The sequence below is a fragment of the Columba livia genome, chromosome Z (genome assembly GCF_036013475.1).
Source record: "Columba livia isolate bColLiv1 breed racing homer chromosome Z, bColLiv1.pat.W.v2, whole genome shotgun sequence".
In the NCBI taxonomy this organism is placed as follows: domain Eukaryota; kingdom Metazoa; phylum Chordata; class Aves; order Columbiformes; family Columbidae; genus Columba; species Columba livia.
Window position 1 is genome coordinate 4,118,894 of NC_088642.1, and position 23,095 is coordinate 4,141,988.

At 39.6% G+C, this 23,095-nt stretch overlaps 1 protein-coding gene across 11 annotated transcripts in view; it reads right to left on the reverse strand.

Annotated features, from left to right (window-relative positions):
• Positions 1 to 3,309: 3,309 nt before the first annotated feature.
• The window catches only part of SETBP1 (SET binding protein 1), a 266,895-nt gene continuing 247,109 nt past the window's right edge, over positions 3,310 to 23,095 (reverse strand). For 10 of the 11 annotated variants that reach the window (XM_065046911.1, XM_065046909.1, XM_065046908.1 and 7 more), the window contains 2 exons: positions 14,535 to 14,702; positions 3,310 to 9,094 (listed from right to left, as the gene is read on the reverse strand). In XM_065046911.1, coding sequence (XP_064902983.1) covers positions 8,538 to 9,094; positions 14,535 to 14,702 — 725 coding nt within the window. In that variant the 3' untranslated portion in view covers positions 3,310 to 8,537. The remainder of the gene's footprint in view (positions 9,095 to 14,534; positions 14,703 to 23,095) is intronic. The other variant, XM_065046913.1, reaches the window with a different exon arrangement.

A 23,095-nucleotide genomic window follows, 5' to 3' on the forward strand; every position in this document is an offset into this window, starting at 1 on the left:
TCTTTGAGTAAGTTAAAAAACTTCTATTGATTCAACTGAAGCACTACTTACAACATATGTAGGGCAGTTTAAGAACTGCCAGATATGCGTATGTGTTCTCCAAGATATTTAGGACCTGGAGAATTTTTTCAGAATTTTTTTGAAGCGCAACAGAATCCTAAGGAGAAGTATATATTAATACTTAAACATCTCCTTGATACATAGACGACTATGTCTCATCTTTTCCCAAGAACTCTTCACTTCTTTATCCTCTTCTTCTCACTACAGCTCTCATTAAATATGATGAACTGTCTACTAATGTTGCTGAACTGATTTTCTAAACATCTGATTTTTTAAAAAGGTCTATATTCTCAATATGACACTTCTTACAGTCAACAAACAATAGTTTGTATTACAGCATACTACTAGTAGCACTCTGAAGACACTTTGGGATGGATCTTTTCCATAAGGAAAACAAAACCAGACCTTTTTTCCCTGCAAACTCCTTTAACACATTTGAAATTGATTGTGCTGATCTGCATAAACTGAGAATATGAACCAGCATGTCTTACTCTGTGTTATAGAGAATATTAGTTGTCATAATGAAATGCAACCTGATCTGGGTGAAGATGTCCCTGCTCATGGGAGGGGGGTTGGACAAGGTGACCTTTAAAGGTCCATTTCGTCCTTAACTATTCTATGATGACTTATGATTACACTAACATTCTGTTAAACTCCTCTTACAACTCCTGAGGTGCTTTCACAGCAGTTATTCCTGCAGCTTACAAAAAAAATGCATAGATTGTTTGATACACCATACATCACTGTGATTTTAATGCTTTCTAGTACCTCTGAAACCTCAATCATGGTGCACTAGTGATGTGGTTCGTTAACTGCCCTTAAAAGTTCAAATACGTGTTTTTTAGGATTACATCTATGCTTTCCTTTGCCTTCTAGAACTTGCCAGATGGTATGTACTGAAGGGCTTTGAGTAGGGTCCTTCAAAGTCACTGGAAAATTTTTATACTTATTCAGTAACAGTAGAATTGTTCTAAAATTATGTGCATGCTTTGTGTTACAGAATAGCAAATAATGCGGTCATGAGCTCACAAAAATTGCATACAAGCTGCAGGCATCTCCACCAACTAAATTTTCCTTGACATGGAATTAATTCAACTTAGGAGATAGCTCTGGATTCTGGAGGGAAATGGCACCATGTGGGAGAACGAGGTTAATGTTGAGGCTTGTCTCTGCCAGATGAGGAAGATTTAAAGTCATTGTGGTCAACCTTCTTATCCCAGGGATATGAACAATCTCCACTTTCAAAAGTGAATTAAGATAATACTTTCACTCAAGGCATAGTGCTCATCTCCTTATCCATACCTTGAGAGTGGAATGTGAAGTTCCCTTTAAAGTTCAAACTCCAGTAATATGGAGGATGACCAAGGAAGGTTTAAAGAAAGCTTCTCTACTTGTATGAGCAAAGGATACTTAGAATATATATATATAAAAAAAAGGATAATCAGAAAAGAACGTTATTTTTGATGACAGTTGTTTCTAACATACTGTATGTTTTCTTTATTTTCAATTATTTAAGGGGAGAGATTAATAATGAAAATATTCTGAGTAAATTGAGAAAACAATGATCTCATGCAAAGTGAGACAAGAGAACAATATCTTACTAAACAAAAGTGTACCTAAAAAAAGTTACAACCTACTAGAGCTTACGTATTTCTTAAACTTGTTTCCAAGAGTTTCAGAGGTTTTTCTCAGAGATCATTTAATCCATAGGAGCAGACAGTGCTTGAGTAGTTACCAGGGCTGAAACAGTTACAGGGAGATTTTACCCTGAGAAAACAGATACGGGTGTTGATCAAAAACTCCTCCATGTCCAGGAAGGGACCGGTGAGGAGTATGGTGCTCTGACACTGCACATGGTGTCAGCAGTCTGGTGAAAAGAGAAAAAAGAGATCAGACGCAAGAAAGCATAAAAACCTCAGAGATGGTGTCCCTCATGTCCCCCTCTCCAATGACAGAAATGCAACATCCCCAACTGCCGCTCCGCAACAGCTGCTCTCCCAGCCCTGTTCCATCACGTCTGCAAGGTGACATCATGAAAGCGCAGCAGAGCTCAGCGATCCTGGGAGGTAAATCTCAGAAAAGAGTCGGCTGGAGGAGACGTCAGTCCTGAGATACTACAGCAGCGAGCATGAAACTTGACGGTTCACAGATGCTTCCAAGGCACTCTTACGCAGGCCCTTTACAAAACTGTGGTTAGAGTTGGAGACTAGAGGCTTATACATCACAGAGCCCGACAAAAACAGTGAGGGAAGATGTCAGCACTTCTACAAACTGTTGTTAAAATCCAGGGCTATGCATACATTAAAAAGAGAAGGGGGAGGAAGAAAAAAGCCCCATTACTTTTGAGATCTTTGGAGCAGCTCTACTCCAGTAACATAAAGCAATAGCTGTTAAAACGGCAGCCAGCGGAGTTATTCTTGCAGTTGTATGGGTTAGTACCACCATGCCAACCCATCCCCCAAAGCTTTGGAAGGGAAGAAAATTGGAGGACATGATCTATCCTGCCTGTGCATCACTGCCTTACCTAGGAAACAAGATGTAATTTCCATGTGCAGCTTGCTGAGCTACTGAGGAAGGCAGCGGGTCCTTTCTGAGGAGGGTGAAAAAGGTGAAATCTGATGTTGCTGCTGAGGAACTTGTGGATGCTGGGGCAGACTGCATAACGGCAGCTGGCCACCCTTAGCAGCAGCTTGGAAAAGGAACTTAAAACCATGCTAAAACCAGCTCCTGGTCCCATAGTCGCAGTGTGAGATTGCACAGAATGGAAAATACCCCTTGGCCTACAGCCCTTCGCCTTGGATGCTCAGAGAGGAGAGGGCTGGCTCCTTTCCCTACCCCCTCATCAATAACCCAGCCACTGGGACTCCCTTCTCCACAGGATTCTGGAGATTCATCTGCTTTAGGAGCAGAAATCCCACCTGGGTGGCGAATACTACCGTACTAGTGCCTGGGGACACAATTTGGACCAGAGATGTTTCCATTAATTGGTGATACACACAGCCTCAAAGTGTGAATCTCCCTTCTTGTCCACAGGGCCCATGGCAAAGTCCATTTTTAACTTTTAAGGATACACTGGAAAAAAAAAAAAAAAAAAAAAAAAGAAAGAAAAAGGAATAGAACCAGAGCATGTTTTTCTCCATTACCATAAAGAGGTCTTGTGAATGCATGGTATTAGTATCCCAAAAGCTATTAAACTCCTTAGTGATGGGAAACAGATGGAAAATAAGACAAAAGAATTCACAACTCATGTTAGACTGAATTGAATTCCTTTAATTTCACACAATGAATAACATATGAATAGGATTAACTTTTTTTCCTTTTTTTTTCTTTTCTTTTTTTTTTCTTTTTTTTTCTTTTTTTTTTTTTTTTTTTAATTAAGTGCTCTATACTGTGCTAACCTGATTTGGTAGCGAAAAGACTGAGCTTTGTTTTAGAAAAAAATGTTTAAAAACCAACATCTAAGATCATGAAGGAGCATGACATTAAAGCATGCCAGATGTATCTAAGCCTCAAAGAACATCAAGTCCATATCCATTTTTAAATGTACAAAAATGCTTCATGAATAAAAACTGTTACAAAAAGAACATTTCAAACAATGTACAAGTTTTTTTTTCTTGCCTCTATATTCAATAAAATACAAATACATTTTTTTTGCTCTAAAATATGTTTACATACAATCAAAGTAGAACATGCAAATTACACTTTAAAAAGGCTTTTAAAAACCACTTATGAATACAAACTAAAAATTAGCCAGCACGACTTATAGAACAATCTTGTGCCCCATTCGTTTGATTTTTTTAATTTTTTTTGAAATACAGTATATACATATTTAACACTTCATGTGCATTTATTATTTAAGAAATAGCTTAAAAAAATAAAGAAAAAGAAAAGTAAAACAAACTAACATGGGATTGAACTGCTTCCCCATGTTGTCCAATTGGCAGCTCTTTTCATGTTTTTACAATTTTTTTCTTTTTCTTTTTTTTTTTTTTTTCTTTCTACGTAGTGTTTCGTACAACCTAAGCAGGCATCGTAAGGAGATCTCAAATATGTGTCCTTTGTTGAAATGTGCTTCTAATTATCTCAGAACTGCTGCACCCCAGTTTTTGGATGATATGGAAAGGAAGAGGCATTGCAAGGGCATGATGATTTTTTTTTCTCAATTCAGAAAACCATCCCGGTTTTGTTTTTTGCTTTTCTTTTTTTTTGTGTCTATTTTTGTTATTCTTTTTACTCTTCAGGATACTACTTAAATGTGCTTATGTGCAGTCCTGAATCAGGGCCTGTGAAAATAAGAGTTTGGGAAGTTCTTGTGTATGTAACAGCAATTCCCGTGTATTCATTATGTTGCTGTAGCACTCAGAAGCCCCAGTGATGAACCAGCACCTCATTGCACCAGACGCTACCCAAAAAAATGTAACAACACAAACAGAATATTCCACACAAATGGTTCAAAACATTGCTGTCAAGTGGAGAGTCATGGGCTGTTGGATACCCTAGTAGCTGGTTACTATTATAACTTTGTTTTGTTTGTTTGCTTTTTTGATAGTTACCCAAAAACATGCAAGGTGCTTCACAGCAAATTCAATATTGAAGGGCTCAAGAAACTGGCAGTATGAAGGTCTTGGAAACACAAGTGATTTTTTAATGTTTTTTTCCCCCCCTCTCTCCCCCCACGCTTGTCACCATTCTATATTTAATAAGTGGAGCAATACAAGACCCACAGAGAGGATGCAAACCTGTGGCCTCACTTCACACGGCTCAAAGCCATGTGATTTTGTTTCACGTTTTTATTGAAACATGCTAAGATGTGTGTTAATCTGTGACACAGTGGCGTTGTTTGAAAGGTCTTATTGGTCTTAATAAGCAAAAGGTCTTTTACCCCATTTTTATACAGTTATTGGAAATGTGTGGAGACAGTTCCGAGAGATCCTCTGTAAATCTTCCCAGTGGTAGGGGAAAAAAAAAAAGTCAAAAAGCTCATTACTGAAATATTGTTGGGTAATAAACTGCAGGAGTGGGATTTTAGCCTTAAGCCTTAAAACTAAATCCTTTATGATCTGTATGTAGTACATCGCCTTATAATATTATTCTGTCAGCAACTTGCTTATCATATTTATAGACTATGCAACATGCAGAACACAAATTCTGAGTGCCATCTAACAGTATTCTCAGCCTGCTTTCATACAAATTAACAAGCTAATCTTCCAGCCAGCCTGAACTGGCTGCACGGGGCTGTTGTTTGGACAAACAGCCAAACTGCAGCGCTGCACTCTACCAGCACCTTGCCACAAAAAATTCCGCCCCCCTCCCCCCAAAAAAAACCCCAAACAAACAAAACCAAACAAAAACCTCTCAAACAAACAAAACAAAACATAAAAACCTTGGGTGTCTGGACAGAGCCTATCCTACACTAGCAGCTTGCAGCTACCATGTCTTGGATGCTACTCTTCATTTCTCAAGGACCAAAAGAACCTCTTCAGGTTTCTTTGCTCAGTGGAGGGTCTATGGTGGTGTACCCTCCAAGTGGATGCTCTCCTTAAGCACTGTGCCTTTAGCAGCATTTTGGATAGTACTTTTTGGAAGGATAAGAACATTTTCTTCCCGGAGCGTGGTAGCATGGGAGGCAGCGGTTGTCCAGTGATCTTCCCTCTGGGGAGTTGCATCCCAGTGCAACCAGAAAGGTCCAGCCCAAATCCAGCCCTTACCAGTACTCTGTAAGGTATGACGCGTTTTGAAGGTGTGATGGGCATTCAGTGACAGAATTTGGTTCTTTCAGACCTTTGCTCCACTCTCTATGCACTGAAATGTCCTCCAGTGCTAAAAAAAGAGACCACTGAAGATAAAACTAAGAATAAGTTATTGTCTGACTTAGTTTCCACTTATAGGCTACCAGGAATATCAAACAAGTTTTTCTTGCATTTTAACCAATACTGTCACCTACTTTCAGGCCCAAAGGAGAGACGAAAAAAATGGTTTCTGAATTGACTAAACCTCAGCCCAATGCTTTTTAAGGAAGAAGGGAGGAGTTTGAGGGGGCTTAAGTGTTTTTTTCTGCAGGCCTACAACTTCATTTAATAACACTACACTAATTCAAGAGAACTGAAAAGCAAAATTGGTTGTAACAGAATGAGCAACCAGCCAGTTTATTTATAAGTTGCATTAATTGGAAAACAAAAAGCACAAATGAGTATGATGAATGATGCAAAACAAATTGGAAACAAAATACTGTGATCCCTCTTATCAGTTTAAAAGAGATAGGACATCAAGATTTGTTATAGCCTTAAAATAAAAAAAATCCCCTCTCCCAGCTGCCCAACCCAATTCAAACCCCAAATGCATTCAGTTTTAATAAACTAAGGTGCTACCAGAGAAGAAAAATCATTCTCTAAAAATAATGAGGTCTATGTTTACAATATCCCCTTAACACCATAGTCTTGATATGATTTTTGTAAATAAATAACAAAACAGAGACACAATATTTTTTTTTTTTTTTTGTGAGGACTTTCTTTTGTTGGGTTTGTTTTGTTGTTGTGGTTTATTTTTTTCTTAGTGTCATGCTATTGGAAGTTTTCTTGGCAATAAGCCAGTTCAAAGATTTCTCAGAAAAGGGAATAACTGTTGGCTTGTGAATCATTAAATAATTCCAAACCCCGCTCCCTTGCTGGAATTTTCTCTCCCCCCTCCCATTTTACTATCCATCTTGCCATGCCAGGTGTTGGATGTTACTTAAGGACTTTAAAAAGAAATGAAATTAAGTTGAAAGTATCTATTTCAAATTTCAACAACTGACTTGTTTTTAAAAGCATTGTTACTGCAATGGAACAGTTTCACGTTCAGTCTTTGTTTTAGTTAAACATTTTAATAGGGCTGTGGAAATGGAGCTCGGATATTTTACCCAAGTTAAATCAATGGCTAACGTACAACTTGAATGAGAAATGTACAATTTGAATTGACCATTTAAAGAGACGATTTGTCACACACAGTTTGCATCCATGCAGACTGAGAGCTTTATAATTACATTATGTACAAAAAAAAAAAAAAAAAAAAAAATCGTTACTTTATTAAGGCAACCACAACTTGGAGAACATGTCCAAAGTGGCATTAATACAATTGCAGTGGTGATACCCTTTGAACATTTTAATCTTCATTTTCAGATAAGAACACTTATTTCTTTTCTTCTATTTTTTTTTTTTTTTAGAAATAATTGCCAAGAAAGAGCCTGTTTTCCATAGGGTTTTGTTCACTATTTTTTTAAAACAATCTACTTTATCTATTTTCTTTAAAAGAACATATCAAGGCATTTCTACCCAATGCAAATTGTTCAGATCATGGGTTTCCCATCAATTTCTCTGGGAATTGCAGGTGGCAAGAACTGGTAGGTTTGGGCCCTGCCTTTTTACTCCAAATTTTCCGTCCTTTTTTTTTTCTTTTATATTTTTTATATTTTTTTTTTTGGTGATTTTGTCCATGTTTACTATAACTGTTATCCCCATAAGTGTCTTGCTGTTCTCTACTCATATGTACCGAGCATCAAAACAACTTGGTTGACGGGTGACCCTTTTCACATGCCATTGAAAATGCCAAGTTGCTTTATAGAAACGTGCTATCATAACTGAATATCCATGTACACATTATTTTAAATGTTGTGATATTTTGTTGTTCCTTGGAATAGCACTCAAAAAGAGTGTGCACGCGTGTAAGGCTCTACTTTCCTATTGCCTATATTGCAGCTAGTTGTAACTAGGCAAGTAAATGAGAAAGAAATATATAGTTCTAGCAAGGAGCCAGGCATTTTGGATTATGCTACCCCAAAGCCTGGCAGGTATATAAAACTGGAAAAAAAAAAAAAAAAATCAAGCAGATTATAATCAAGATCACAGTTGAGAAAATTACACTATTTTTTTGTTGTGTTTTTTTTTTGTTTGTTTGCTTCTTTCTTTTTTTTTTTTTGTTTCTTTTTTTTTTGTTGTTGTTTTGTTTCTTTTTTTTTTCTTTTTTTTTTTCTTTTTTACAGTGATTTCTACTATGGTATGGTTACTCTTAGTTTCACCTGGCCTGCCAAATTGGAGTGGGGCGTGCAGCCCTAGCGACAACGTTCAGCTCTCTGCCAGGACAACCTCCCTGCCTCCAGGTACGGTATGAGAACAGCAATACTGAGATGCTGATTAGTTTTGGAAACTCTGAAAAGTAGGTAATACAATAATATCCCCAAATGTGACACACATCCCCATTATTTCCCTCACCCCTCACCTTTTCTGCACCCTTTCCCCACCTCTTTCCTGTGGGGTCCTGGGGCTAAAGAGATGAAGAGGAAGATGAGAACGCTGGTGGGCACAGCTCTCCACGGCGGGTTTTGGCCGCCAAAGGGATAAGTCCGCTGCTGCCGCGGGGACGAAGTGAACCGTGTGTCTTCGGTCCCTCCATCCCGACGCGCCCCGCTACCAGCGCCCAAAATGCGGCGAGGTTGGCTGGCCCTAGGGAAGGCCATCACCCTCGCTCCCTCGGCCCTTGCGGTGCCGCTTCACTTTCATGTCCTCCTCGTCCTCCTGCATGGACTTGCTTTTCCTTTTCCCAACACGAGGCGTCCGGGAAAGATGGAGAGGGGGTGGGGGAGGGGGAGGAGGAAGAGGAGGTGGAAGAGGTGGCGTCTCTCGTGCCATGTGTATGACAGCCTCGATGGTGGCCATGATTGTATCTTGAGTGGCTGCTTGCTCCAATATCAAAGGGTTGAGTGTTGGTCTCTGACCTCTTTTGCTGGGAAGGTCAACACATTTTTCCAGAACGGGCATTTGGTCTCTGGAGTCTTCGTCAAAGGAGAGGGGTTGCTTCCGAGGACGCCCCCTTCGCTTCTTGACGAAGTTATTGCCTGTCTTTGATTGTCTCTGCAGCCGCTTGGCTTTCAGGATCTTGTTCACATGATCCAGGTTCTTCTTCGTGGACAGGATCTTGGTGTAGTTGCACATCTTGCGCACTTCGCACTGGATCGCTTCTATTTCACGGCGCTTGAACCTTTTTTTCAGTGGTGGGCTGGCTGTTGAGAGACAAGGACAGAAACAGAGGTGGGTCAAACAACAGCAAATGGGAACTCTCCATTGTCTGATTTCAGTGTCACAAAGTCTGGATGCTTTCAAGTCCAGTAAACTGAACATGACTATTGAAAAAGCAATGGCTGTGAGGAAGGATTATGCATAGGAAAGCAACTAAGACAAAGTTAAAAGATTATTTATTACAGTCCTAAATTAAAACACAACTTTGACTATTAAGCAATACTCAGAGACTTCTTTATAGCTCTCCCCTCTTCTAAAGTAACAGGGCTTTTCTACAGCAATGTTTTACCATGGATTTGCTTCATTTTTATTTCTAAACCTCTAGTGGGGTGGAAGGAAGGGCTGCTTAGGATAGCTGTCACATTGGCCCACCTTAAACTTTCTATACTCCAAACATACATTCCTGATGTACTCACCACGATGTTTAATGCTTGCCATGGCTGCCACCATGAAAAGTGTTTGTTACTGAAAATAGTGGGCACAAACAAGCTGCGTGGGTTGCTTCACCTGTGGCAAATTCATTATCCCTGCCTGGGTTTCTTTATTACCATCTTCACAGACGCTAGCTGAAACTACTCAGTCATATAATTAACTTTAGTGGCCCCTGAAGTGAGCTTGCTCCTGGTTCAGATCACTTACTTTAGTGAATGAAGTCCAAAGCACTCAAGACTCTTGCCAAGGTCACGTTGTGAGTCATTGTCAGAGCTGGAAAGAGTACCCAGCATTTCTTGGCTCCTGGTCCTTTGATTAGGACATGAGACCTTGCTTGTTTTTCTTAAATTGTCTCACCATCCTTTACTGAATGTGGCATCTGTGCAGAGTTCAGGATTTGCACAGGGATTATAAGTAACTACCCCTTTGTGAGAGAAACAGAACGTATTAATTCTGCTATTGCAATAACGGGTACTCCTTTTCACTCCTAACATATCCATTCTGCGCTGCTGGAAAAGAAATGATGGAGTTCAGAATTTCTCTTCAGTAAAGAAAAAAATATCCCACTAAATTAACCTCAGCCCACATCTACTTGCAAACTTAATTTACACCTGACTGTTAAACAGTCATTTGAGTTTGAAATCCTTGAAGTTTCCAGAGCAGCCAAGGTTTCAAGAAGGGTTCATTTTGGGGTTATCACTCCCTTCATGGCTAACAGGCTAATCTTCTAGCAGTAGTTTAAATAAAGTTGCTATTGTAGCATTTTCTGTAGATAACCAGGAGCTGTCAAGTTGTAGAATATCCTCTTGCTTGCTATGGGCTGTGACAGATTCAGCATACAAACCTCACTCACTGTCCTCCCTTCATGTAGAACGTAATTTATTGGCTCTTATACCACCATGTTGCTTGGATCCAGCAAAGATCTTGCATAAACAAACCCGAGTTACAATGCAAGAAGTAGGAGTGAGTCATAAACAAAACACAGACATATGCTCTCTTATAAATAAAGACCCGGATGGCCAACTTCCCCAAATCTGGTTTTCATTAATTACAAAACAAAATACATTTTCCATATGTAACGCACTCCCCACACCAAAAAGAAAAATAAAACCCACTTGCAGTTTGTGATTCACAGAGGACAAAAGAGGAATGCAGTCATTTCGGTGCAAAAGAAAAATAGGAAGGAAATGAAATATCCAAGTTGCTTGGGAAAAGCCCCCTAGTTGCACAAAATTCCTCTCAAGAAGGTGACTTCTAAAGTGTGGATGCAAGGGCAAGTGGCAGTGAGATATTTCTCAGTTGTCTGATCAAAAAAGGTTAGATCCTTCTCACAAAAAAAGATTACCCTCATCTGGCCTCACTGGAGTCTGAAATATATAGTCCCAATATTTCCAGCCCTAAGCTTTTGACTCCTTTTAGTCCCTCCCAGATACTGAGAGTAGTTTCAGCTCAGAAGATTTGAGAAGTCAAACATTTTGCACACTCTTCATATTTACTGTCCATTTTTTTGCATTTTCTTTTTTTTTATTTTGTCTTTTAAATTCCTATACTCGTTGCATTTTTTTTTCCTAGAAAATAAAGCTGAAGTTTTTCAGTTGATGGTGGAAATCTTGAAGATGGGAATTTCAGCAAAAATATAGGAAAAAACGCAAGGTTTGTGGTGAAATCAGGAGATTTGGCATTACTTTCAGCTTTCATTGGAAAGAAAGCCAAAGGACAGGAAATTAATTCCAAATAAAGCATTAACCATGTATCTGCAGATATTTTACATGTTTACTGAGAATTATCAGTAGTCAGTTGTTTCTGCAGTTCAGTATTACCACCCAACCACAGCCAATGGAGATCTCATCTGTGTAGTAGTAATCTCTGTTTCTGAAATGGGAATTCAATGTGATTTAAGATGACCATGGACATCCTTCTGGCACCCTGATAATGGATAAGGAAGGTGCAAGTGTCCTGTGCATCCTGCCAAATCCAGCAGGTGTCTTGGGCACCCCAGAGGTCCAGGACATCCAGACTTAGAAACTTGAGTGGAGTTTGATGGTGATTAGACAGTGCCTAAGTGGAGGAAATGTAGACATCAACTTTCTGCCAAACTGCCTAGTTCCCCAAAATTAACTAGTATGCAGGCAGTTGTGGGTAGGTATCTACACTTATTTGTATCTATGCGCTGAACGCCACTTCGCATTGTCTTCCTTCACATTGTTTAGATATGTTTTTGCTATCCTAAAACTTTGCAAGTTGTCAGTCTGTTTGCTTTTGGATTGAAACTCATTTTCTCATTTAGGAAAAAAAAAGGACTGCTATGCAGTTCTGTGCTGGCTTACTGCAATTTGTTTTTTTCTTGTATAAATGCTTTAGAGTGTTTATAACTTTCTCAGGAAATTTGCTAGAAGCTAGTAAGAATGCTTTTGCTTCTCTCTCTAGCAAACCTCTGAACCTGCAAGCTTTAGAAAGTATTTGAGTTGTGTTACATAGTCTGCCAATATTCAGAATGCATGTACTGAATAAGTAATACACTTTCAAGTCATGTTTTTAAAGGAAATATTACAAAACCAAATAGAATTTTGACTATTAAGAGTCAGGGACATCTGATTCTACATTTGGTGTAGGGAGACTGCGGAAAAGAGCCTGATGGGTCTGCAGGGGGAGGATTTGATGAGGTGTGCATATGACAAAATATCAGGGAGATCTGCCAAAATAAACCACTATTGAAGTGAGAGCCATTAGGTGTTATCAACTCATCTGGAAGCTCTTCGTGAGCAATCTTTGATATAAAATACTTTGCTATATTCCCATGTGATATACTGCACTGTTGAAAACCAAAGCTAAGTACTAATCTTTTCCATTTTACCCAGACAGATACTGCTCAACCCTGGACCCAGGTTGGTCTGCATTGTTTTTAGGCTTTGTTGTTCTCTTCCTACACATACTTTCTTGTTTGCATGTGGAAATCTTGCTTTGGGAGGAAGACTTTCATCTTGCTGTAGTTGGTGGAATTAATCTAAAAGTAGCTGAAGAGGAGGTGGGGATTAGTAACACCATATCTGCAAGCAGGCATACAAAAAAAGGAATATGCTCCCACAGAGATGACCCAACACAATGGCAACCTCCATCTGCTGGGGGTGCAAGGGGACACACAGTTATCTCCCCACACCTTCCCAGGCTGTGTGGCCACGCGCTGCCTTGTGAAGACCTGAATATATTCACCACAATCTAGCCCAAAGTGAAGAGAAACTAGAAACACTTGATGCAGCGCAGGCTTTTTTACTTTTCCTCCGTCCTTTTCCCACTTCACAAACAACTTCACCTAGCAGCCTCAAACAAGCAAGAACCAGCGTTAGTCTTAAAATCCAGTGTTCTATATTTAAAATACGGCACATGGAAGCCCGGTGTTTCTCCCCTCCCTGGGGTACACAGATGCAGAGAGCCTCTGTCTCACAGACAGAGACAAATTGAAACGGCCACAGGCCATGCCAGGAAGTCATGAAGGATTGATATGGTGCTGGAAATAGCTTCTGAGGCAAAGAGAGAAATCCCTAACAAAAATATACATTTCCAAGGACCAGCACAGCCGTGTTAAATGAGGAGGAGAGCCCAGGCAGGTCAGACCCCTTGGAAGTTCCCCACTGCTCCCCTGACTTTATTCTGCATGGCTTTGTTATGTCTGTAGCACTAAGGATCCTTCTTACTGCCTGTCATTCTCCATCTCTTTGGAATTGCCCGAGGCAACTTGCAAGAACTCGACACAGAGAAGACTGTTTGCTCAACAGCTGGGCTCGGTTTGTCGACTGGGCTTGAATGAGAAATTTTCAAAGAGCTCCCTATTAATTACAGAAAACCCATAGCACTGTCCTATTTTCCCATTAACACAGTTTCTTTCAGTTTTCACTAAATTATTTCAACATCTGGGCTACAGATAAACCAACAATTTAATTAGACTTCTGAAAATGGAAAGAATGAACTATGCAGTCAAGCATACACTTTCATCTTGAAATTGATCATAAAATATTTGTGTGCTTTAATTCTCTGTTGCATTAAAAATCTGTCCTTAATTTATATATATAGGAAAGTATTAAAGACTAAATAGAGAATTCTGATTTTTTTTTTATATAAAAAAATAGCTTTATAGAGTCTACTTTACAGCAGGGATTTCTTTCTTTCACTATTTATGCAGGAAATGAGAGGAAAATCAAAAGGAGTACAATGAAACAGCACTTTCAATTGCATAATTAGATATATAATCATTCCATATATCTGCAATACAAATACAGTTTTTGTGAATGTGGAATCAATGGTTTGATGAGACTATGAAAGTCCTAATGGTTGCATGTAGAGTAATGTACTGTGTGTTCCCTATTCACTGGAAATTAAGACACAATGATTGACTTCTCTATCCGTGCCCAAGAAAAGGCATGATGATGCCTGAATGACTTGGCTCAATTTCTGACTGTATAAAGCTCTCACTTTCTGATCTGATTCAAAAGAGAAGCACAAAACGCAAGTTGATTGAAAAACATGCTGTTCTGACTTATTTATTCTGATATATTTTAAATCACTGTTCATTGCCCCAGACAATTTCACATTTGCAAGACAGAATATTATGCTAAAATCATTGAAGTATGCAGAAAGAAATCTTAGCTGCTCCTTAGCTATTCACCGTGTATTCAGCATGTTCATGTTACAGGGATGGGAACATTCAAATAAATGAACAACGGGGCTGAGAAAGGAACCCGAGAGTCCCCTGCTAGACCATACAGGCTGGTGCTACTTGCGTCCTCATTATTGCGCAAGTGGTGGTATTTGAATAAAATAGATTTGATATGCCAAGATATGATCATGATAAGAAAGTGTTAAAAAAATTACAGCCTGATTATCACACTAGATATGCACATTTGCAGCCACTTCTCCAATTGGGAAGAGTTGTTCAGTGCAATGTCAGAAGGAAGAAGATGGGGAGGAAATAAAAAGGATGGAGGGAAACAATATAACCTGCTTCAGATGTTGCTGACGATGATGGTAGGAGAGATAATACTGGAGTCGGCATTACAACACTGTCAACAGCTGCTGGTTTTCTTCTGGTCATCATGTTACAGGCAGAACTTTCCATTTTACTATGAAGTGAAGCCTGGTCTGCTTTTAAGTGAGGACCTGCAATTCCTGTAGAAGGAAAGAAAATTGGGATGAATATTGATAAAGCAACTTGTCTGGGGAATATCTGGAAAGGAGTAGTAGGTTACTGTCCTTGCTACTTTGATATATTTCCATACTTTCTTGTGTATATGCCTGTAATATGGTCTTGATACTAGCAAGGATCATGACTTTTTTTTTTTTTTTTTAATAATTTTGCTTCAGGATGTGCCACCGTTGATCTCTATAAACAATGGTAAACCAACATAATAATTTGACATTACTACTTTTGATTTTTCAAGGAAAATCACACTCCGATACATGTATAAAGACAGACATGCTTCATTATGGTGTTTAGTGAGACTGTCTATTCATCATTCTCTGTATAGTGTATTCTCCACACTCACACACTTCTCCTCTATAATGACTTGACTTAGTGCATGCTTCGTCTGAGAAAGGAGCAGGCATTGGGAACAGCATCAGTCTGTCCCTGTCTAGTAAACATTTATACTTATTTTTTAGGAATACCCTTCCTAATGAAAATTTACTTCGCAACTCATTAAAGAGGTGGAATTTTAGAAAAAGAGCAAATTGTCTTATATTTTTCTACCTGGGGATTACAATGTAGAAGAAATGAGTGGAAGAAATATACCAAAGAGGTCAAATATTCCAGAAAATTAAAACTCATGAACGCTGGGCTGGTAGGTTACCTCCCTTAACAATGTTTCTTGAACTCCCTTATGAGTTGAAGCCATCTTTTTCTTTTTCCTAGTAAATGTGTCAAATTTCAACTGCTGAGATTGAAATTTTTCATATTACATATCTGCCTAATACATCTGAATGTCTATCCACCCATTTATATGTAATATTTCTGTGAGTTCACCTGTTTCCATACATGTTACATCTGTATGAATTTACCAAGTTGAAAGGAAGATAGAATGCATCAGACACTTTTTACAATCAGACTGGGAGGGGTTTTATCCATTTTAGAAAGCTCCTAGCAGCTGATGCTTTGTAAAAGTCCAGTAGACCCACTCTTTTGAGAAGAGAATAAAAGTCTCCAAAGGTGAGGACTTTGTATTTTGTCTTTGCCAACTTATGAAAACCTCTCACAATTTCTGTGATGATGGGCTTTAACATATCCAGGAGAGTCATTCAGTTTTTGAGGGTAATAGCTCATTAATTCCTTCTCTTTTCTAATATCAACCTGCACGTTGGCCTTAAATTACATGAAGATTCAATAATCACAAAGCAGCTGAGACTGGACGTCTCCTCTTGAGATCACTTAGTCCACCCTACCCTGCTCGAGCAGATTCAGCTAGAGTAGGTTGCTCTGGACTGTGTCAGGTCAAGTTCTGAATATCTCCAAAGAGGGAGACTTCATAACCTCTCTGGGTGACTTCTTCAAGTGCTCAGTCCTCACAGTAAAAACGTGGTTTGTGAAGTTCAGATGTGATCTTCAGTGTTTCATTTGGTGCCCACTGCCTCTTGTCACTGGGCACACCTGAGAACAGTCTAGCTCCATTTTCTCGACTCTTTCCCATTAGATAGTTGTACACATGGATAAGATCCCCCTAAGCCTTCTCTTCTCCAGGCTGAACAGTCTCAGTCCTTCTTCACAGGAGAGATGCTCCAGACCCTCAGTCATTTTTGCAGTCTTTTGTTGGACTCTCTCCTGTATGCCCATATGTCTGTCACCCTGAGGAGTCCAGAAATGAACTCACTACTCCAGGTATGGCCTCACCAGTGCTGCAAAATGGGAGATATCTTCCCTTGATATGCTGGCAATGCTTGTCCTAATGTAGTGCAGGAAGCTCTTGGCCTTCTTTGCAGCAAGGGCACATTGCAGGATCATGGTCAACTTTTTTGTCCACCCAGGGCCTTTTCTGCCAAGCTGCTTTCCAGCTGGTCAGCCCACAGCATTTACTGGTACATGGAGTTACTCCTCCCCAGGTGCAGGACTTTGTACTTGTCTTTGTTGAAATTCATGAGGTTCTTGTGAGTCCATTTCTCCAGCCTGTCAGGGTCCCTCTGGATGACAGTATGACCCTATGGCATATCAACCACTTCCCCCAGTTTTGTATCTTCTCCAAATTTGCTGAAGGTGAACTCTACCCTATCACCTATGGCATGAATTAAAATGTTAAATAATTTTGTCTCCAGTATCAACACCTTGGGTGCACCACTTGGTGGACTTTGTGCCACTGATCACAACACTATGAACCTGTCAGTTCAGCCAGTTTTCAGTCCATCTCATTGTACATTTATCTAGTCTGTATTTCATCAGTTTGTCTGTGAGGAGGTTATAGGAAACAGTATTTAAAAGACTTGCTGAAGTTTAGATAAGCAATATCAGGTTGATAAACCATGATTTTCCCTTCATAAATCTATACTGACTACTCCTGTTCACCTTCTTGTCCTTCACATATCTGAAAATACTTTCCAGGATTATTTGCCTCATCGTCTTCTGAGGGATTAAGATGAGTCTGGCCAGTTTATTTCTCCCTGGGTCTTTCTTCTTGCCCTCACTGGGCTGATATTTGCTCTCTTCTAGTCCTCAGGATCCGCTCCTGATCACCACGACCTTTCAAAAATAGTCAAGAGTGGCCTCAAAATGACATTAGCCTGCTCCCTTGGCACTTTCAGATGCATCCTGTCAAGTAACATAGACTTATTTATGTCCGGTTTGTTCAGATGTTCCCTAACCAGATCCTCCTTCATCAAGAGTAGCTTTCTTTCCTCACCAGTCTCAGAGGCCTGGGATTCCTGAAGGCCAGTCTTACCATTCACAATCAAGGCAAATAAGAGAAGGAGTCCCTATTCCATTCAGCAGTGGTCCCACATTTTCTCTAGGCTGCTTTTTCCTCCTTATGTACCTGCAGAGACATTTCTTGCTACCCTTCTGCCCTTGCTAGATTGAACTCCATATAGACTTTGGCTTCCAAAACCCATCCCTACACTCTTGGACATTGCCTCCTTAGTTCTCCAGGTCACCTGTTCCTGCTTTCACTTATTTTTTCTTCTTCCTTTTTGTATGACTTAAGTCAGGAGCTCCTTGGTCATTCATGTAAGTCTCCTGACACCTTTGCTTAATTCAATTTGCCACTCAGATTCAGTGTGGTATATCTCCACAATTTCCCTGATCCAAGCCTCATGCTGACTAGACCTGATCACCTGTTTGTACCTTAAGTTCGGCACGATAGCACTCAGGATGATCTGTTCCATAATCTTCCCTGTCACCAAGGTCAGACTGATAGGTCTGTAGTTCTATGGATCCTTTTTCTGTCCCTTCTTGTAGACAGACTTCACATTTGGTAACTACCAGTCAACTGAAACCTCACTGGTTAGTCAGGACTACTGATAAATGATGGAAAGGGGCTTATTGAGCACCTCTGCCAGGTGCTTCAGAACCCTTGTGTGGATTTCTATCCATCCCCTTGGATTATAGGGGCTTCTTTCTCCTTCCTGTCCCTGTCTTCAAGATTGGAGGAATGGGTACCCCAAGAACAACTGGCCTTACTATTAAAGACTGAGGTAAAGAAGGCATGAAATACCTCAGCCTCTTCCTCATACTTTCCCAGAAGATCAAGAAGTTCTCAAAGCAGGGCCTGAAACTGCTGCACAAACTTCTCTGTCTGTTGGTTGCAGCCAGCCTCTCCAGATACCAACCAATATTTCCTTGTTTTTGCAGCTTGGAGCTGCTATGAGCAGACCCTATTTTCGTCCCTCATACATGAAATAAGAAATATCAGGAGACCTATGGGTTATGTCAGAAACTGTGGAAGAGATCTCCACCAGACTCAGCCAGAGAAGACCTGCACTGGTGAGAGGAGTTTGAAGGGCAGAGCTACAGAGTAGGCCAGTCTGGGGTATGAATCCTGATGAACCTGTGACCTGATATCAACCTGTGGACTTAATGGAGAAGAATGGGTCTGAGCATAGAAACAGTCAGGAGCAAGACAGAATTACAGGTCATGGCTTGGCGGAGATATGCAGAGTAGTCTTCTATTAGACCACATATCCTTCCAGAGTCTCAAATCAAGTATTAAGGATCTCAAATTGTATCATTCAATTTCATTCTCTCTCTGCTCAGCTTCCCTATTGCAAACGAGAACGATAATATACCCCTCATCTCAAGAGCAGTGCTGCGAAAATAAAATTATCAACATTCATGAAACATTCATCTATTCACGCCAAGGCTTAGAAATGGGGAATAAATGAGACATGATGTCACATGCTGAATAGCAAAAGGAAAATCCAGCTACCAAATAGCTGCTCATTAGATGAGAGCTATACGTTGAATAAAGCAGTGTCCCATAGAATAACTGGGATATTCAACTAGGTAATTACGCCTAAGGGATCACAGAACTAACTAAGTAACTGTGCATATGCAAAACTGAGGTTTCATGACTCCACAGTGCTCGAGTTTGAGCGTTAAACATCGCTTATTCATGAATGTAGTTTGTATGCAATAAATATGCATGTATGAGTGTATGTATCAATACATACACACATGTATGCATGTGCATATGGTACGTAATAATGCTAACAACCTCATAAATTTAACATCTGGTTCTAATTAAACTGAAGGGTCTATATAAAGAGCCATATGAAAACATGCAGCTGTAACCTGTTGACCTCTATTGATAAAAAAAAAAAGTCTCTGTGAAGCTGTGCTTCAACATATCAAGGGACAGTCATTCATTTTTTCAAAGGTAATCCCTCACAAACCACTTATCCTCTCAAATCTCTACCTGCACACAGTGTTTGCATTAGGGACCTTGATTTATGGATTCCCACTCCTTGGATGGAGAGGCTGACTTCCTGTTGCCGTGGTTACTTGGATCTTGGTTCAAGGTTAAACTACTCCCAAATCAAAATCAGTGGCAGGCACAGCATCTAACAGCCAGGTTATTGAATACCCTAGGATGCTTAAAGGTCAAAGACCAAAGTGCTGCTTACTGCCTTTGGGGTGAGTCAATATTTTCAATATTTTTATTCTGTTTCTTCTGAAGAAGTAGTTGCTGCTCAATTACCACCTATCTGGGTTTAGCAAGGTCATACAAATCATTGAGGAAAATCGTCCCCCTACAGAAGAGACACAAATGTAACGAATATCTTCAAAGTCTACATGGCCCAATTGCAGCTCATCGCTGGTGAATCATGGGTTCAGCCATCTGTCTTTTGTTTTAGGCACTTGGTTTCTCCAGCCTATATCACTTGCTTTGTTGAAATTCTCATCTAAATTGAGGTACAGGAGTAATTTATGGATCTGGAGCAGCCAATAAAGAAGAACCTCTAGGCTCCTTCCACAGATACCAAAATGCAGAGACTTGAGGCCGCTGCTGGAAATGCACAGAGATGCAGTGATTTTCTCACAAGACTAATTCATGCTGCAGTAGTGGGGGTGCTGTTCCTTGAGTGGATGGACCTGCTGGCATCGTATCATCACTTTTTATTGGACTTTTTCTTCTCATTTGGGTTGCTTTGTTCAGAAGGTCTTACATAAGAGAACCTCCCAGTTCAACCCATCTTTGAATCAGGTGCAAATAAATCATCTGCAACAGGGGGTTCAGAAAATTCACACACACACATCCATGATTCTAGTTCATTTTATCCTTTGCTGCTGCTCCAGAGAGAGAACAAGATGATGTATACAGGTGGCCTGATTCAGACCTCATTTAATGTCCTTCTATCGATATTTGTGCATTTTCTCCAAATTAGAACTCATGTCATCCCATGAAAGACTCATACCTGAAATTCCCTGCTGATATTGTGGGCAATACTGCATGCACATGCAAGTGAGCAATGCTCGGCAAAGCAGGGAGGAAATTGATCATTATTTGTTTAATGAGAAAGGCCAAAGGAAAAAGACAGCTTCAAAAGCAAGGGGATAAATGGAGAACAAACCCCAAACAATGAAGATGTGATTATAAATAAGAAAAAGGGTGAATCGGGAGAAGCACTGCTCTAGTTCAAAGCAGATGGGCGGAAAGGCTGTGTATGAGGAAACACAATATTGATGTGAAACTGGCCTTTTTCTTAAAGATTTATGGGTCCCCCGATACTTTGGATAAAAAAAAACTTGGAATTCTTCATTCACTGGCTAAGTGACTTCTGAGCTCCGACTGACAATTAATATATTAATTTCAAAAACCCAGTTTTTGTTGTTTTATTTTGTTTATTTTGTTTGTTTTATTTTATTTATTGTTGTTGTTAGTAAGTACTTCCATTGCAAGCAATGTGGTCTAGCTCCATTGTGCCAGGCTCTGTACAAACTGATTAATTAGCTATCCTTGCTTTACTGTTAAATCCTTCTCACTTGGCTCATTGCATTAGTCTGTTTTCCCTCATATTGTACTTATATGGAAAGGTTCTCAGATAAAATTCACCTTTTCTTCTTTAATTTGTGTACAGAATCTAGCACAATGCACACCCAGGCTGGAACTCCAAGTGCCAGTTCAAAAGAGATAATAAATACTAACTTTCCATTAGAAAACAGAGAAAATCAGCTCCTAAAAATTGATCTCAGTGAAGCTTTTACTAAGGCAAAGTTTTCTTTGGAGCGTCCATTGCATCAGATTTCATACTTCCTGCAGATTTCTAGAAATGCATGGTTGTACTGAAATTGTGCATCTGACCATTGTTATCATAAAACTCTTACAGACAATTTTTTTCTTGGTGACTTTGCACAATGTAGCTGTGCAATGCAGCTGTGCAGGAATGCACACCTAAACATGGAGTTAGTCAGAGTATTTGCATTTTGACAACTTCTCCATTTTGAATAAAGAACCAGAAGAAATGTTGTATCTGGGTGAATCTATTCTTAAGGCTGATTTTAAATATATCAGTCAAAAGTTTGGCTTGCATCATATTCCAGAATGGAGAACTGAATTGCTATGTGATAAATGTAGTTAAGGAAAGTAATTATTCTTCTTAAAGTAATATTATTACCTTCCTAACTTATGGAATTAATTTCCCTCGCTTCTATTTGACATGTATTATCATTTAAAAATAACTGTACTTTCAATGTACAGAGCTGCTTTATGACTTTAGGTCCTTTCATCTTCCTCTCTTTTCCATCACCACAGTAGAAACTTCGAATTTCACCCCTTCTATGAAGGATTTTCTATTCTGCAGGGTATGTCTCCTTGAATGAAAACAAGTTCTATAGAATAATAATAATAATAAAAATTGCTCTTGTTGCCAACAGGCAAAAATTTAAGGCACAGAGACTGCTTTATTTAATTCCAACTATTTTTCATTATACCTATTTTCCTACCTTTTTTTTTTTTTTCCAAATCAGGATAGCTTTAGAGAAAGAAAGATGGAGACCGAAAAAGCTGTCATTAGATAGATCTTCTGATCTTTATCTGTAGTAGCACAGTCGGAAGAGCTAATGCTATGATGATAGCTTTGAAATCTCTTAGGAATTGGATAAAGAGAAGCGATAGTGATGAACTCCCAGCTAATAAACACGGAGTGCTTATTTCTGCAGAATGATCAATTTCCAGATGTCCTGAGGCTTGTCTGATACAGTTGATTTACCCATTCTCCCTCACTTCACTAATAAAGCTCAAGTCCAACATCAGATTAGAGAAGAGCCAGATTTCTTAAAGGGGCCGGAGTAGGGCTGGCATCATGGCACGCAAATGCTGGGAGGCATACTAATCTCTTCTGCCTTCTCCTATAAGCACCAAGCTGTCTTAAACAGCTGCCTTCCTTAGCTGAAATCATAGTCTTTATCCGCTTTGGGTTAGTACAGTAATACAGACAATTAATTTGTTATCTTGTTAGTGGAAATTTAATGCAATGATCTAAAAGAACTCTTACATATTGTGATAAACTTTAGTGCCTCCGGGGCACTTCTCTTCCATAGGACTCATTTCACATCCCATCCATTATGTAAATGAGATGTGGAAATAGTTTAGTTCCCCTAATGTATCTGTACACTGATGGATTGCACAAAGTCAGCCCTGCTGAAACTAATGAGGTTAAATGCATCTTGCCATTCCTTTCTACTTGGGTGAATCTCTGTGCCTGAGTTCAAGAAACGTGGTGCAAGTTTCCGTGAAGATAATTGTGTTTCCTGACAGGGAGCATAGTGGCAACTGCTGCATACCTGAAGCCTCACAAGGCTTCACTTAAGCAAGCAGAGCAGCTGCTGTTGCTATATACAGCTGTGGGGTTGTCTACTGAGGCTTCAGATCACGTTCCACTTTTGGGAGGTCAGTCCCAGGATTGTGTGGAGCTGCAGGCTGAGGAAATGTCAGTCTACAATGACATGCAATGTTCGAAAACAATGTAGCTCTTAGCCTTATCCACACAAGAAATAAACTCAGGGAGGAAAGGGTAAGGATGAATTATTTTGCTCATCATAAGTCTCAGATATCCATTGTCCCTCTAGCTATGAGGACAATCAT